This window comes from Lutzomyia longipalpis, chromosome 3 (genome assembly GCF_024334085.1).
Source record: "Lutzomyia longipalpis isolate SR_M1_2022 chromosome 3, ASM2433408v1".
Taxonomy (NCBI): Eukaryota; Metazoa; Arthropoda; class Insecta; order Diptera; family Psychodidae; genus Lutzomyia; species Lutzomyia longipalpis.
In genome coordinates this window covers 9,452,902-9,470,243 of record NC_074709.1, presented here as the reverse complement: position 1 = coordinate 9,470,243, position 17,342 = coordinate 9,452,902, and the positions used below count along the sequence as shown (strand labels likewise).

The 17,342-nt window shown below is 35.1% G+C and overlaps 4 protein-coding genes across 13 annotated transcripts in view; 3 read left to right on the top strand and 1 right to left on the bottom strand.

The window, feature by feature from the left end:
• Positions 1-627: 627 nt before the first annotated feature.
• On the top strand, positions 628-2,538 carry LOC129791872 (leucine-rich repeat-containing protein egg-6-like). The gene is made up of 2 exons (XM_055830475.1): positions 628-2,079; positions 2,153-2,538. Exons 1-2 carry the CDS (start codon positions 688-690, stop codon positions 2,411-2,413), a joined length of 1,653 nt encoding a protein of 550 aa, XP_055686450.1. The 5' UTR covers positions 628-687; the 3' UTR covers positions 2,414-2,538.
• Positions 2,539-3,178: 640 nt separating this feature from the next.
• LOC129791923 (nucleolin-like) lies at positions 3,179-7,681 on the bottom strand. 4 transcript variants are annotated; one of them, XM_055830589.1, is made up of 4 exons: positions 7,217-7,681; positions 5,163-5,253; positions 4,575-5,100; positions 3,179-4,113 (listed from the first exon to the last, which is right to left on the bottom strand). In XM_055830589.1, the coding sequence occupies exons 2-4, from the start codon at positions 5,239-5,241 to the stop codon at positions 3,462-3,464; spliced, it is 1,257 nt and encodes a 418-aa protein (XP_055686564.1). In that variant the 5' UTR covers positions 5,242-5,253; positions 7,217-7,681; the 3' UTR covers positions 3,179-3,461. The 4 variants fall into 4 exon arrangements, with proteins under 4 accessions (XP_055686564.1, XP_055686563.1, XP_055686562.1 ...); XM_055830588.1 differs by having other exon boundaries at positions 3,179-4,116; positions 7,217-7,412; XM_055830587.1 differs by having other exon boundaries at positions 3,179-4,116; positions 7,221-7,412.
• Positions 7,682-9,771: 2,090 nt separating this feature from the next.
• On the top strand, positions 9,772-10,383 carry LOC129792023 (small integral membrane protein 12-A). Of its 2 annotated transcripts, XM_055830739.1 has the most exons (3): positions 9,772-9,850; positions 9,948-10,082; positions 10,201-10,383. In XM_055830739.1, exons 2-3 carry the CDS (start codon positions 9,953-9,955, stop codon positions 10,329-10,331), a joined length of 261 nt encoding a protein of 86 aa, XP_055686714.1. In that variant the 5' UTR covers positions 9,772-9,850; positions 9,948-9,952; the 3' UTR covers positions 10,332-10,383. The 2 variants fall into 2 exon arrangements, with proteins under 2 accessions (XP_055686714.1, XP_055686713.1); XM_055830738.1 differs by having other exon boundaries at positions 9,806-10,082.
• Positions 10,384-11,107: 724 nt separating this feature from the next.
• Positions 11,108-17,342, top strand: part of LOC129791849 (tyrosine-protein kinase Drl) — a 23,734-nt gene continuing 17,499 nt past the window's right edge. The window contains exons 1-3 of one of the 6 annotated variants that reach the window (XM_055830431.1): positions 13,079-13,805; positions 14,116-14,280; positions 15,282-15,888. In XM_055830431.1, the coding sequence (XP_055686406.1) occupies positions 15,777-15,888 (112 nt within the window). In that variant the 5' untranslated portion in view covers positions 13,079-13,805; positions 14,116-14,280; positions 15,282-15,776. Of the gene's footprint in view, positions 11,119-13,056; positions 13,837-14,115; positions 14,281-15,281; positions 15,889-17,342 lie in introns of those variants that run through there. The other 5 variants (XM_055830435.1, XM_055830433.1, XM_055830430.1 and 2 more) reach the window with 5 other exon arrangements.

The window sequence follows — 17,342 nt, the reverse complement described above, 5'->3', positions numbered from 1 at the left end:
TTTTTCTTCCTTCAGCCCTTTTTTGTGCACCTCTTCTGCAACCCACTCACCGTAGGTACAAAAAAAAGTTCATACAGAAAAAAGTCCATATAGAAAAAACGCTCAGCTCATGCGACCCTTCAAGTGATCACCATGAGCGCTCGAAAGCAAATGATCTTGTGAATGGGAGGAAGGTCCTCCTTGCATTTCGCTTACCCCCAAATTTCCTTAAAAAGACCTCATGCGCCATCTACCTTCCCCTCAAATGAGGAAGGGCCGAAACGATTTTGGCACTTTCGCCCTTCTTTGTAATACTATGTGTAGATAGCAAAGGTTCTACCTACAACATTAAGATTTAAAAAACAAAAAAAAGCAATTTTCTGGGATTTGTTACTACTTATTTCATTTCTTCTTCTTAGCTGCTTGACCGATGGCTAAGAAATTCTTTATTCCCCACTCTTATGATCTTTAAAAAAGACTTCTTTTCTGAAAAAAAAAGTATTTTCTTTTCTCCGAAAGTCGTAGAATAAACAAATAAACAATATTGAGAACCACAGATCTTAGCGAAGTGTCTATAAAATTTCCTAAAAAAATTATCTTATCAGTAATGCAAAAAAAATCTTCGGGGTTACACATTTCTCATACAGCTTGAATAAATTCCACTGAGAAGATCATCTCCAGTTGCTTGTTATTGTTTAAAGGAACATAATGTTGCTCCCAAAGTTTCTTTTCTACTTCTCAATGATATTTCTTATTGAACAGTGTTGTGGCAATTCTTGCAGAGAAAAACATGAAATTAGTGTGATTTGTAATTCATTTAGTGATCTCAATGACTATCCGAATCCAGAAAAGAAGAATTTTATTCAAATAACTCTACCAAAAGCTAATCGGACGGCATTTTCATGCAATGCTGGGATGTTCGCAAAGTTCACTGCTGTTAAGTATTTTAATCTGTCGGGCATCGCTGTTGCAAGCATAGACGGGGATTGCTTCAAAGGATTGGATGAGCTCAAAGTAATTGATTTGAGTCACAATGTCCTCACGCAGATCGATATGAAGGCTTTTCGTTCGTCTGAGAAGGTAGAAGTGAGGAAGATCTTCTTGGAGAATAATCGCATCTTGGAGATCAATCTTAATTCAGTTGTTCTACCACAACTACAGACTATAAACTTAAAGAACAACAGTTTAACTTCCTTCTACCTCAAGACACAATTTCTGCCAAGGATATTGCACTTAAAACTCGAAGGGAATGATATTTGGAGATTTGAAATTGAAAGTCAGACACTAACAAATTTAGATTTATCCCACAACTGCATCAGTAATTTTATGAAGGATCATCTGAACTTACCTAATCTTAAACATCTCAATCTTGCTGGGAATCATCTAACAACTGTTAATACTGATATGTTTGCCAACATGCCAAAGCTGCAGTATTTGTATCTGGCTCAAAATATTCTCGACACAGTTTCCCTACCAAATAGCCATCTAGTTCACGTTGATCTGAACAACAATCTCCTGAAGTTTATGGACAATATTGCAGTGAACTTTGTCAATCATTCTTCTTTGCATATGAGCTTCAACAAATTCTTTGAAATAACTTCGCCAACTTCTTTCAGCAAACATCCATCTCGTTCTTTTGGGCAGCTCACTGAGTTAGTCTGCAACTTCTGCAACATTCACCTAATTATGCCCTATTTCATCTACGACACTTCTCCAACTATGGAAAGCCTAAGTCTACGAAGCAATCTCCTTCGTTCAGTTGGATTCTTTAATTCTCGTCAAGGAGATCTCAATCTAATTTCAATTGATCTTACATACAACAATATTAGGCACATCGATCGAACTGACTTTGCTAAGTTGTCCAAAGTTATTAACTTGTATCTTGGTAGCAATGAGATTGCATCCATTGCTCCAGGAGCATTTGAAAGCATGGCTATGCTGCATATTCTTGATCTCAGTAATAATTTCATCTTTGAACTTCCACCAAATGGGTTTGATCAAGTGCCCCTAGTTTGGCTTCTACTAAATGGCAATAACATGGCCTTCTTCCCAATACCAGGATGGCAAAATGTCTCTGTGAAGATTTCCAAAAATAACAGTGTAAGTTTCATTGAAGTCTACCAAGTACTCTAAACAGGTATTAAAGTTTTTGATCTCTTTCATCTCTTTATAGAAATTGAATAGTCTCCAACTTTTAAATATCGAAAATAACCCCTTCCAATGTGATTGCTTGGAAAGTATTCACATGTGGGCTCGAGATAACTCAATTGAACTGAAAGTCTACGATACAAAAGTCAAAGCTGGGGTGAAACCGGCGTGCATTGTTAACGATCAGGGATGTGAAACTAATGTGGGGAAGGACTTTATCAGAGGCTACTGGCATCTCTTCAATGACAACAAAATTAAGGATATTATCCAACTTGAGGATGAATAGGCTTAAATCCATTCATAGGTGTTTAAGTATTTGATCTTCGTCTTGAAAAATATAAAATTCAATTTGTAGTGCAGATTTGCTGTATTCCTGTACAGAAAATACAAGGGGTGTTTATCTGGTGGATATTTTGGTTATTTCGGCGAATCATCTGAATATTTCCGAAGATCTGAATATTTGACTTCACATCAACATCTCTTGCTAAAAACCAAAAAAATCCAAAAACGTATTTAGAACTTTTTTTGGTTTGGATTTAGTCTTTTTTTGGGTTCAATTTACGAATTTTTAGCATTAATTTAGTATTTTCCGGTTTGAATTTGGTCCTCTTTTAGGCTTCAATGATTTTTTTTAAATCTTATTATTTCAATTTGTGCTGTTTTGAGGCGGAAAACCAAATATTGGGCCTTATTCAGCGACCAAGACACCCTTAAAATTCGTTCGAAATTTTGAAATTTCAGTACAAAATTCAAAGATTTCAAGAGTTTTTTGGTCGCTGAATTAGGCCCATTAATCGGCTTGAATTTAGTCTTTTTTTGGGTTGAATTTACTACTTTAACTTTTCGACTTGAATTTACTACTTTTCAGTTTGATTTAAGTCTTTTTATGCTTGAATTCAACATTTTTTAGGCATACACTTACATTTGAATTTCCTTGGTGAATCCTCCGAATATTAACGAATAAACCGAATATTTCCGAAGATCAGAATAAATTCGTCAAGATTAAACCCCCTTGTGAAAATAATTACGATTAAATATAAAACAAATCAAGTATGAAAATCAAATTTATTGATAACTAATCTCGATTTTATAAAAAAAAAAACATTTAATCATAAAAAAAAATTAAGTCATTGCTCTCTAAAACGCATCTCTGAGTGTAAAAGTACCAGACTTTTTTCACAGAAGTGTCGTGGAAGGTACGTGGAAATGGGGCGGCGGAATAAATAAATAAATAAATAAATAAATAAAGAGGAAAAAGGGAAAGGGAAGAATACAATATAAAATAAATTACTTTAACGACTATAGTTTAACGCTATGAGGACACTACAACTATGTTAATTTCGCTTTATTCTCAATCGTCTGGAGAGACCGAGAGACTCGCCAATTGACTCAATGCCAAATTCATCCTTCTGACTTTCATTTTTATGCTCATTCACTGAATTGCCCTCAGTTTCATTGACATCCGGGGAATCTTCCCTTTCGGCACTCTCCTCCTCATCCTCCTCATCTGCCTCCTCGAATTCTTCTTCCTCTTTGGATTCCTCATCCTCATCCTCCTCGTCGTCTTCCTCTTCCTTCTGCTCACTGGGATTTTTCTTTTGATTCACCTCATCTTCCTCATCTTCATCGTCATCCAGGAAGGAAGTCATTGCATCAATAATTCCCTCTTCCTTCTTCTTTGTCACCTTCTTCTCTGGCGTTGTGTCAATTTTGTTGGCTTCTTTGGATGACTCCTCAATAGTTGGGGGTGGGTCTGCGGCTTCATTAACACGCTCTGTGGAAGCTTCTTTTTCCACAGATTCCTCTTTGATGGGTTCACTTTTATAGGCTTCAGGTGCGGGATCTTGATTTTCAATCTCATGCTTTGTTGTTTGAATGAATGGCTTGAATTCGGGCACGTGGTTCACTTCATTTGCCATTGATTGGGCCAAGAGGACGGCTGTATGGGGCAATTTGAGACTATTCTCTCCGCTATTGTCTTCAGCACTACTGGAAGAGAAAAAGTTATAATAAAAAATAATTAAAGTAAAAAATCTTCTTCAGTCTATCCTCAAAATTATTTCCTTAATCCCTACTCAATCCTAAATCTAATTCCAATAAAGCGACTTTCTCATTGACACTTTCTCTGGTACAAAATGCATAATATTGAACGCATTGAATATTCAGGGAAAGTTTACGACAAAAGCATAGAGAAATTTTTTAAATATAAACAAAAATCAAACTCATTTCCAATTTTAAAAACATTTTCAACATCTCCCGAAGAATGCAAAACTATCTTCAAATTAATGTTATAAACTTGTTGCATGAATTGCATGCGAAAAAATATGATTTGAATGCAAAATTTCGAAAGGAAAAGTTGAAAGTATTTTCAGCAAAAAAAAGCTATTGAAAAAATTTTTTGCTTTCCAAAGAAGAAAAAAAGAATTATGGAAAAAAGGCAATCTCACCTGGAAACTTCAACTGGTTTAGTAATTGGCTTCTTCTGAATTGGTTTCCTCTTGAGCTTTGTGGATTTAGCTGGTGTTACGACGGCACTCTCAGCAACAACATCAGACACTTCAGCTACAGCCGCCACTGGTGCAGCTGCGGCAACATCAGCTGCTGGTGCTACAGCAGCGGGCTTCTTAACCGGTGTATCATCATCATCCTCGAAAATGTCAAAGAGATCCTCTCCCAAAATACCCAATTCATCACCATCCAAGTCATCTTCCTCAGCTTCGGGATCTCTCACACCATCAGATGATGCTTCCTCTTCTTCGTCATCGTCATCATCGCCAAATCCCAAAATATCCTCATCGTCATCCTCATCGCTATCATCATCGTCATCTAGTCCAAATTCATCCTCATCATCATCGTCATCATCTTCCTCAGCAGCAGCAGCCGGAGCAGCAGCAGCAGCTACTGGAGCTACAGCAGCAGCAGCCTGTTGTCGCAGTCCAACATGTTTCTTATGCCCCTTCACAGCTCTTCCTTCTGCAATGAATTTTAAAGAATGTTTATCCCTAAATCGTTCACTTTATGACCCTTTCTCTAACCTGAATCAATTGGTGCTGATGCAGCAAAGGCAATTATAATAAAAATCAATAGCAGCTCCAAAAGAAATGATAACTTCATCCTGGTTCTTTTCTGGAATTAAAGAAACATTAAATTAGATTTATTTGATTAGACATTGTATTGGAGTTGCATGGAAAAGGACACCATTGCGTCTCCTTTATTTTACTCAAGGGAGTTTATCTGAATGAAAAAAATATCCAAATATTCCAGGAATAATTGAAAATAATCATTAATGTTTGAATTATTCCTGAATCTTTGACTGATTAGTTTCTTATAGTTATTATAATTTTTTTTAATGATTTTTTTACGTTAAAAAATATTTATTCTTGTTGGTTAAAGGCAAAAGATTATTTCAATTTTAATGGGGAAATTTTGAGCTTAATATTAAGTACAAGATTTGAGGATTGAACATCTTTTAAATTAAATAAATTATAAAAAGCAGTATATAATATTTAAAAAAAAAAATCTCAATATTCGGAATACTAAAACAAAAAATAAATTCTTGATACAAATCTTTTGTTTTCTTTCCCTACAATTCGCCCAGAATATTAAAAATCTTTTAAGATTTTGACATTTTATTTCTATAAACGGGTTTCCGAAAGAAAATTACTTTTCCAAGGCTCTTTAAAGTTCTTTCTGACTGTTTTATGGAACAACTAATTCTTTGTTTTTCTTTTATAGAACGACAAGACAATGTTTTAAAAACTCCATCTGTCAAAATCTTACAACTTTTAAAGTTTTATAAAAGAACAGAAAAGATTTTTTTATCAGAATCTACCCCATATTCTGCAAAAATTCAATTCTTTTCGACAGATAAAACTCCTCGATTACATCTGAGAAAAACTCGAATATTCATAATATTTTGAGAATATCAAATAATTCAAATAATACCCAAGGGGTGTTTATCTGGCGAATATTTGGAATGTTTTAGCGGATCATAGGAATCTTGACCAATAATCATACTTTTAACAAATAATCTGAATCTTTACGAATATAATAATAATAGTTCTAATAAGTTCTTGAATCTTGACAAATAATTCGAAGATTTTGGGTCAGATAAGCACTCCTTGATAATAGCCAATTTATGTACCTATACAAAACACACAAAACATAAATTCTTGATCACATCATTTTTTTTTCAGAAGAGTTTTAAGCACAAATTCTGCCTCTTAAAAGAAAAAAAACTAAACCATTGCTGGGTAATAAAAGAAATGAGACTAAAGACTAATTTTGCTTAAGCTGCCATAAATTCCATGAATCTCTTTACCATCACCAACCATTTACCTACTACATATGTAGGTATACACGGAAAAACATTAAATAAATGCTCATACAATATTTGTACAATAAAATTAATTTCTTATTAGCAATTTTCTCTCCACTTTCTTGGTGTTCCGTTGAAACCGAAAAAAGGCAACATATTATTGCTGAAATTCTATGCCATTAAACTAGTTAAGTGGCGGAAAAGAACTGTGAGCAAGTCGAGCGTTCAGCGTCAAAATCTTAAGTACCTCTCGTATGGGGAATTTGCAGTATCTCGGAGGGCTTTAAAAAACACTCACAAACATTATATTTTATTGACGGGGAAGGCTGTAAAGTTCACAATGGACGTTGGGGAATTCTTAAAAAGTTCAAATGGGGTCATTCACATGTTGGCTAGTATGGAAATTTAGGGCGTTTTGTGGAGATTTCTCCAGAGAAAAAAGTTCATTTTTATGATCTTGACTTTGGTACAGAGTGGTCCATGGTGCAGCATCTATTGCTGTGCTTCACTGACACCATTTATGCAGACACGAAAGGAAATCATAAGGAAATAATTTCACCACTTTGTCACTTTTTGCACAACTTTTCTGCAACATATTTGCGTTTATCATCACGTGTGGAGGATTTTTAGGAAGGTTGAAAGGTGAGAAAAAATTCTATATCACTCGGTGTGCATGATTTTCAATTGAGATCATCTCAGGGCCACGGTCAAGGTCGGTTAGAGCAATGCCAAGCAAAGAAAAGACGACGAGCTGCTGAAATTCGTACATACCAACCTTGGTGTCTGCAGGAGGATGCGGCAAAAAGGAAAAAAATCCAAGGATAAGACACTTGAAGAAAGACGAAAATCACACTAATAATTTTCTCTCGAAAGCTACAGTGGCTGCGCGCGCGCTCGGTATGTTGCTTTTCGATCAACAGCTTGATTTGGAATAGTGCTCTACATTGAATTCCGGTCGTCTCAGCACCGCGAGTTTTGTGAGACTTCCAACTTATTGGGGCTTTACGGTAAAACGACGCTGCTCTTACTCTTTGTATTGGTCAGAGAGACTGTTGAAGATGAGCTGCCGCGAGACTCGCGCAGTTCGCTCAAACCACGTCAAGTGGAAAAGAGGTCACGAAGCAGTGGCGGCAACTTCTTCATCGTGAGCATTTCACCATGTGCGATCTCCGCACCCAGGTGGGAGTCACCTCATCAGCTTTTCACTCTTCGCCCCAATACTAAACCGAATTTCCCATCGCATTGCAATTCGGATCCTTGTGCGATATTATTGGGAGAAAAAAATAAATAAATTGCCATCATCTTTTCCATATTCATGCCGATTAATTTCTCAAAGAAATCGAGGTTTTGGTGCTGAATGCATAAAATTCAAATTCATCGGTTCGTCGCGCAAGATCGCACATGCGGATGCATACCCGAAAAAAACGATATATACTGTCCATCTCTCCTCTTCTATATATCATTTAAATACCTTTACTCCTCAAAACTAAAAGGTGTATTGCACAATAGAGCGCCCCCCAGAGTGGCACAGAAACTTCTTGAAGAAAAACTTTCACTTTGTGTCTGCGTGTGAGAATATGCGACGACCCACGTATGGGAAAGGTTGCTGGAGGATGATGAGAAAAAAGAAAGCATTGCAATCACAAGATGCCGAGAAGGTGCCCGAATTAACCTGTCTAGATGGATTTAAAAAAAAATGGCCTTGCCGAAAGGGGCACCAATGTGGGTCTCTTTGGGTAAATTCTTCAATGAAAGTTTAAACAGAAAATGTTTGTCATTCATATTTGAGAGCATAATATGGTCATCAGCCTCGTGTCTCTATATATAGGTACTGTAAGTTATATATTCAAGAAGATAGCCTAAGCTTTCATTCTTTGTATTTATGCATTATTTCAAAAATAAACAGAGGCTCTCTAAATTTCTTTATCACACAGGAGGATTGGGAAAAAACCGAGCAAATATTTTCATGCTCTTAAAAGCATTTAGTAAGAAGATTTTTTTGTTTATTCATGAAAAAATCCTCTTAATAAATTATGCGGTTCCTAAAGAATTCATTAAAAGTTCATTACGAAAGAATCATTCTTCAATGTTCTGTTTTATGTTAAATGTGCTCAAAGAATCGCTTTTAATTTTAATTTTAAATTATCTTGCGAAAAATTTATAAAACTCTTCTTTAAATATAGAGGAAACTGGGGTAAAATGGTGAATTTTTGGGAGATAATTCTCTGATTTCTATGAAAATGTGGGGTAAAATGGTTAATTGCTTTTTTTGTTCGCTATTCTTAATTCAATGAAATTATTTTAGCAAGTCACTACAATATCTATTGAGAATGAGAGATTTGTGTACCAATTAAAACTTTATTTTAATAAGAAAATACAAAAAATAAAAAAAAACGTCAAATTTTAAAAATGGCCTTTTTTATTTAATTTTTAGTTTATAAAAATTGGTAATAGTTAGTGATCAACATCCTAAATTGTATATAATAGTTATACTGATCAAGGAAAAATATTTTTTTCAAAGTTTTAAAAAGTTATTTAAAATAAAACACAAAATTCACCATTTTGCCCCAAGGGGTATTTTTTACTATGAGTGTTCTACAGGAAAACTTGGGAAATTCAGATTTTTTTTCGAAAAATTTTTTTTTCAAATAAAGGCCAAGATATTGGATTATTTATTATTTAAGTTTCTAGACTTAGGCAGGGGTATGAAGTGCAACTACTGACCAAATTAGACAGATTAGTAGCCACTACTTTTTGAGATATCAATTTTATTTATTTTTTACGTTCACCATTTTACCCCAGTTACCCATAAGGCTCGCTATGCGCTATCAATTTCACCATATAAATTAATTTAGTATATGGTATAAGAGTCTGAAAAGTTGTGCATCGTTTAAAATATTCAGGACATACATACAACACCCAAAAAAATATTTTGTACATTTTGTTTATTTTTTTTATGATGTTGTAAGTAAACAAAATAACATTTTCTTTTTTTTTTAAAGAAATCATTAAAGAAAACTTTTTGGTTTGTACATTAAAATCAACAAATTAAAATGAGATTTTTTATACGGAGTCATTCTTTGAATAGGTCATTTTTATATATCATTTATTTCAATCAATGAAATTAAAAGCTATTGTTATGTTAATTCTTGATAATAATTATTGAAAATAGATGTGTCTATAGGTGCCCATGATGCTCATAATTATGTGATCAAAATCTCATTTTTTATACTTTCATTTAAATGAATTTTATTAAATTTTCCCATAGATTTTTTTGGGTGTAGCATGAGGAACATTTTACAGCGCCGCATGGGCTGTTTACGACGCGCAGCCGTACTAAATTGACATGTTTATTTCTAGCAGTGAAGTGTGTGATAACACGGGTTTTGTCGGCTGTATTTTGAGGTATATTTGCACAGTATTTCCCACAATATTTTCCACCCTCACACCCAACCCAACTCTCCCCTTGGATACCCTGACCCCACCCTCTTGTCCTCCGCAGACGCGATGTGGCCAGCTATCGTGGCATTGTTGCGTTCAAACGCAGTTTATATCACCCTGCCGGTCGCAGCTGTCATTGGCTTCGTGGGGTACAATTTGGAGAATATTCTCTCGGATAAGTACACCCCCTATACAAGTAAGTTGGAGCTGTGATTTTTGGGGGAGGCAAAAGCACACACAGAAAAAAAAACTCAAATATATGGGTATGCAGCAATTTATGAGCGAATGTGCCTTCAATGACTTCCCATTTTCAGAGTCAATACAGGAAAATCGGGCAGAACGTCTGGCTGACGACGGGAAGCTACAGAATGCGGAAAATGTGGAAAAACTCAGGCTCCGGGAGGATGTTCTTGAGAGGAATTTATCACCGTCATTACGCAAATAAATTGCCCTAATATAATGTATATAGTGTGTAATAAAATGATATTATATGTAGACTGTGAGATGTATAAAAAGGGAATATATATCCTAATTTTGCACCGTTAACAATATACGCCATTTCCTGTTGAAAGGCCCTTAAAGTGGTATTTATTTTAATCACTCGCAATATCCTGCCCTTCCGCACTCAAAAGAAAGTACATTTTCATCCACTTTCCAAGGCACTTTTCTTCGTTGAGCAATTTATTTTTCTCCATTTTCATTTATGTACAGTACACCTTTTAAGGTGATTTTCATATTAACTGAATTTTTTTTAAAACTTCGCAATTTTTACAAAATTATTTTTTGTGGTGATCAATTTTTATAGGATTATTTTCTTGAAAAAGAATTATTTTAAAATTATAGCTATACGTAATTATTTAACAATGATATTTAATTTTTGTTATATCGTCTCTTGATAATGTTATCAAGCTACATATGAATGAATTGATAATCAATGAAAAATTGGACATGAATCAAGAATATCAATATTGTGAAATTATTTGTGAGAGAATTTTTTTAAAATTTTTTTTGTCTGTCCGGCTTTTCTTGAATGTTTTCTTGTCCTATATTACATTAAATAAAATATAAAAATGAATAAACTCCTTTATTTGAAAGAACAAAAATAAGTAAAGAAAATTTAAAAATCACATTTTTACAAAATATCTTTTAGAAAATGCAGAATTCATCTCTCCCCCATCGTTGTGAAAAAAGTAATATATTCATAATCATTTTGATTTAATACATAATTGAATGTAAATTTTATGCTCCACCCACACTCTTATCCACCCTATTTGCACCACCATATTCTTCGGCATCACGCTGTAAACTGTCAGAAAAAATGAAAACTTATGATCATTATCTTCGTTTTTGAAGTCAATTAATCATCTTTAAAATATTTATTAGCAAGGGGTGTTTATCTGTCGAATATTTCAGTTATTATGGCGAATTATTCGAATATTTACGAAGATCTGAATATTTTAATTCACCTCAAATATCCCTTATTAAAAGCCGATGAAACAGAATAAAAATCGAAAAAAAACTTAGCCCTTGTCGACATGAATTTACAACTTCTTATGCTCTAATTTTAGTCCATTTTAAGGATAAATTTTAGTCATTTTTGACTTTAATTAAATATATTTTTAAGCTTTTAGAGCTGAAACCAAGTAGGGGAAAGTGGCCCTATTATGACCGCCTAAATTTTCTCCCAGAAATATTGAAAAAAAATTCATTGGAAAGGTAATTTAATAGCCTAACATTTTTCTATAGATACAAACATTCTAACTCTTAACTGTTTTGAGATACTTTTAGGCTTAAACTTGGCTCTTTCCTGTTAAAACTATTTTTCAGTTCGAATTCACTATTTTTTGTCCTTTCCACGCTTTAAATGAATATTTTTTTAACTTTGTTTCTCAATCTGTCTTTTTTTTAAGATTGAAAAACGTTTTTTATGCTTGAGTTTAATCTTTTTTTCAATCTTGAATTTAGCATGTTTCGGGTTGAATTTACTATTCGGTTTAAAATTATGTCCTTTTAAGGCTTGAATTAAATGTTTTTTAGGCTTCTGTTCCTCAATCTAAGTAATTTCGTGATTAAAAGGCGATATTTTGATATATTTGCGAAATAATCCGAATATTTTCGAAGATTCGAATAATTTAAATCAGATAAACACCCCTTGTGTTCTAGATTATATATACATCCTATTTATGACTTCAATATTAGCAGCAAACTCCCACCATCAACTTCTTTCTATATTTTATCGGGTATAAAGGGCATTATGGGTTGAAATTAAAATTTCCGGCGGGTCAATGCTGATGAATGAAATCATATTCCGTGTCTTGATACATCTTTCCAAGTAATTAATTATGCATGTCCCAAAAGCTTTCATGCTACATGTAGATACCTTCCGGGTGAGAAAGGGCTTCCTGCGCTCCGGGGAAAATGATTGGAAATTTATGGCGTTAAAGTGGATGCTGTTGAATTAAAAAGCGATATTTTGACACAAAGTCTCTTTTTTTTGCTCAAACAAGCAGAACGTGCTGCTGAAGATTGGCTTCCTTGACTCCTTTTTGGGGACTTTCTGCCTATATCTAGATGAGGGGGGATTTAATTAAAAATTTTGTGCTGATTCACGTGGAAAAATGGGGACGATGTGTGTGCATTTTGTATTAAAATGCAAAATTTTCTCACTCAAAGGATAATTGGAAAGTGGCTGTAAAGATGCCGAAAGCATTTAGAAGTTCTACACAGCATATATGTACTACTGTTTGTGGGGAGAATCTCTCTCGCCATTTAATCTTGAATTCTGCATCACTGCACGTAACATGAGGAAGTAGATTAAAGTTGAGCGTAAACACATCATATACACAGATATAATTTACACACAACGCAAAAGTATATAAATTTTACCTGTAGGACATGTACTTGGAATAAATTGTCTCGGCAATCCTCCCCGGTGAAAAGAGTGTATTGGCGTAATTCAACAAGTTTTACGGATGAGGTGGTATTAGGGGGCAAATAGAGGGGGTGCAATTTTATGCGCATGCTTTCCGTACCAAACCACCCTCCCGCATTTTCCATTACATACCCAAAAACCATTCTGCGTGGCTCACGAAGCGGGTGCTCGGGTAGGCGAGCCGGCAAGAGATTTTCTACCCCTCCGCTAAATGCCTCATAATATGAATTTTGTCCTCAGTCGCACATAAAGAGGATTTCAGTTCAGTTTTGCATCTTTTGCTGCGAGGAAAGCCCATTTTCTCTCTTCTCTTGCCTCCCTTATAACATAGAGGAAAAAATGCCATTTAGAACATAGTTAGGCATAGAACTCATACCCCCTCCTGTTTGTGTAGTACTCTTTTGCTCTATAAGTGTGCTTGTATCGATCACAATTTCCACATTTTTTTTTCTGCCCATTTTAGCACGATGGATTTGTGATGGAGAGGCGAAAAGTGGACAAAAATGTGAGGAAAGTCGTATCGGGGAAAAAACTAAATTGAACTACACATACTATACATAGAGAGGGTGAAAATTGTGGGGTGGAAAAGCGATTTTTTCCACCATTTTACCGCTTTATTAAATTAAGAGATACTTTTCACGCGTATTGATTTGCCATTTATGCTTCTTGTCGCTTCCAATTTATCCCATATTTATTGATGAACTTTTGATGACAAAGTTTTCCACCATAAAAGAGACATTTCCTCCCTCTCCTCGCATTCCGCGCACTTGGTTGCCCAAGGAGTTTGTGGGTATATACGGGATGAAAAAGTTTCTGGTTTCACAATTAAAAATTTGTACGAAAAACTTTAATTAAGTGCACCGAAAAATAAAATGTACAGTGGAAGTGCAAAGTGACCACGACGGGATCAATTTTACCCCAACATACCCCCACATATCCCATGGGGCGCATTATGGGATATCCATTATAAATGAGTTTTGGCTTGTGGTAACTGTGATTCTCATATTGGTTGTGTGTTGTAATGTCGAGGCTCAAATTATGTGTGGCTAAATTAGCTTGAAAATTTGAGGAATGAAACGACCATAAAGCATTGCTCAAATTGTTCAAGTCTATGTATCTTCAACCCACTTTGGGGGTGCCTCAGGGAAATTGGTCAGTAATTGACAGAAGATGTGGGTAATTGTCTCACTACTATTGCCCATGAAATAGTTAGTAAGAATGATGTAGTGTCTATTAATGGCCAATTTTTCATGAAGACTCTCTTGGGGAAAGTTCTTTAACAAATAAATATCGATAGACAAACTGAAAGGAACTGATTGATCCCCATAATGCTACTGCAGTGATTAATGATGTAGCTTTTTAGAAAACTTATTTTAGAGAAAAAGTTAAAGGAAATAAAATTGTTTAAACTTTTCGAAATTGAGTAAGAAAAGACACCCAGAGAGACGATCCAATAAGTTTGGTATGTTGAGAACTTTTCTAAATCATTTTCTAACGGAAAAATATTTTTTTATGATGGACTTTTTTGGAAAATTAGCTTTTCCTTCGGTGGGCGTTGGAAATTGAATCTCAGTCCAGAATTGTAAGCAAAATTCAAAAGCTAATTTTCCAAAAAAAAATCCATCATACACTTACGTCGGCTTCAAACAATTTCATTTTTTTTCTTATTTTATTAAATTTAAAATTAGTACAAGACTAAGTCTTTACAATCCTTGATCATTTTACTCACAGGATCAGGAAGGACGAAAAACCGAAAATATTTGAGTTGGGATTTTTTGCTAAAAAAATCTTATTTGAGCCCAAAGAAACCCATAAAAATTATTTTTAGTTCAATCAACTCGCTAGATTGATCGCAGACCTGAAAGGGTTAATTTTTTCTTCTATTCGAAAAAATATTATTTTGCACTTTTTCTAAAAAACTCAAGTCATACCTAAAGCGTTTTTAAATGTCTAATTAGGGTTCCAAAATATCTATAATGGTGAATGTTTTATTGTTTTTTTTTAATTGCCCTTTTCAACACAATATTATATAAAACCGGAAGTAAAAAAAAAAACATAATATGCAGTTTTATGTTTTAAACTATTTCCGTTTTTTTTTGGCGCTGTTTTATATTTAAAAAGTAACCCTATAAGGCATTTAACTTTACTCTAGAAGATTATAAAAAAAATTATGATTTATATACCAGTTAAATGCGGTAAATAGTGTTAGATCTGCGATAAATAAAACAGGAAATAAAATAGAGAAAAAGTCATAAGCTGTAAGATTTTCTTATTTTTTTGTAGCATTAATTTTCTGTTGGATTATAAAATATTCTTCCCTCTGTATATTCAATAATCTCCCTATAAAGTTTGCATTTTATATTTATTTACAAAAGCCGCGAATTTATAATAAATCACTACCAGGTAAAAATTCTTCCGATATGAAATCACAACTATGTACAATGTCGTCTGAAATGTATGTAGGTACATAATACAATGTGACACAGCAGAAAAGCGTCCCACAATTAATATGTTTGTGCGATAATGATGATATAAAATGCTGAAAATCACGTGAGACTTTAATAAAAATACCCTCAAATGGTAAAATGTACAATGTATATGATACGAAATCATGGATAATCCCCATTCTCACAGCAACATAATTTATGAGTGTTTATCGTGGAATTAAGCTGCGAAAAAGGGACCCAAAACACACACGCATCACAGATGAATGGCCAACAAAAAAATCCCACTCACTGTAGAATCAATTAAAGTGAAAGAAATGTGATTAAATGCGAAGTTTATAATTCACCCCTCATGGCAATTGCTAAAAAGCCCTTCTCTCAGCGCGCTCGCCCCTAAAATTTATTCAGTGAGCAATAATCTCGCAACTGCTCTCTTAATGTGTCTGCACTTATTTATGAGTAATCACACCGCATTCGGAATTGCTGTTGCCACCAAAAAGGAACCTCAAACAGGATGTGCAACTTAACTCTAATAGTCGGTGGAGTTCTTCTTCTGTGGTTCACACCATTTATCTCCTGCTACTTAAATGTGTTCATCAATCAGAAAGAAATGAAGAAACTAATGGGTAAGTACTTTGTCCTTTTCCTCATATGTATATACAAAAAAAAGCTCTCCCTCTCATAAACTACCCTAGGGGTGAATTCACAGCTCAATACCGCAAGTTCCACGGCCTTATAATACCGTGAAGAGCTTTGAGCTTTGAAAACTTTGAAAGCTTTGCATTTTTTAATCTCTTCTAACGCATTCATTTTTCGTATTGCGCCTTCTCCCTCTCTCGTAAACGACACTCGAGCGACATCAGAACTCTAGCGCTAGATGGGTATTTCTTCCTCGCCCATTTATGTCCAGAACGCTTAATTGCACAATCCTGGCCACTATTTCTCCTCATTCCTGTTCCGGGAATGGGATGAACATTGCCGGATGAGTGCTTCCTGCCTCGAGATTATCACAATTTGGCCACAACTCTACATCCCGATGATGGGGATGCTGATGAAAAATGTTGGTATTTCTGCCGGATTTGTGATCACTCCTCATTGGTAATGATGGAGTGACCTCCGGATTGTGGAAGACATCCCCGGATTGTTCCAGGATTACCAAGTCCTGGAAAATTACGGGAGGCTGGGGCAAAAAAATTTATTTTTCGCCGGAATTGTGGTCACTCCTTATTGGTAATGATGGGATGACCTCCGGATTGAGGAAGTCATCCCAGGATTACCAAGTACTGGAAAATTAGGGGAGGCTGGGGCAAAAATTTTTATTTTTCGCCAGTTTTGTGGTCACTCCTCATAAGTAATGATGGAGTGACCTCTGGATTGGGGAAGTCATCCCAGGATTACCAAGTACTGGAAAAATAGGGGAGGCTGGGGCAAAAATTTTTATTTTTCGCCAGTTTTGTGGTCACTCCTCATTGGTAATGATGGAGTGACCTCCGGATTGGGGAAGTCATCCCAGGATTACCAAGTACTGGAAAAATAGGGGAGGCTGGGGCAAAAAAATTATTTTTCGCCAGTTTTGTGGTCACTCCTCATTGGTAATGATGGGATGACCTCCGGATTGAGGAAGTCATCCCAGGATTACCAAATACTAGAAAATTAGGGGAGGCTGGGGCAAAAATTTTTATTTTTCGCCAGTTTTGTGGTCACTCCTCATTAGTAATGATGGAGTGACCTCTGGATTGTGGAAGTCATCCCAGGATTAACAAGTTCTGGACAAATAGTGTATAGTGGGGCAAATTTGTGGGTTTTTCGTCAGTTTTGTGGTCACTCCTCATTAGTAATGATGGAGTGATCTCCGGATTGTGGAAGTCATCCCAGGATTAGCAAGTCCTGGACAAATAGTGTATGCTGGGGCAAATTTGTGGGTTTTTCGCCAGTTTTGTGGTCACTCCTCATTAGTAATGATGGAGTGACCTCCGGATTGTGGAAGTCATCCCAGGATTAGCAAGTCCTGGACAAATAGTGTATGCTGGGGCAAATATGTGGGTTTTTCGTCAATTTTGTGGTCACTTCTCATTAGTAC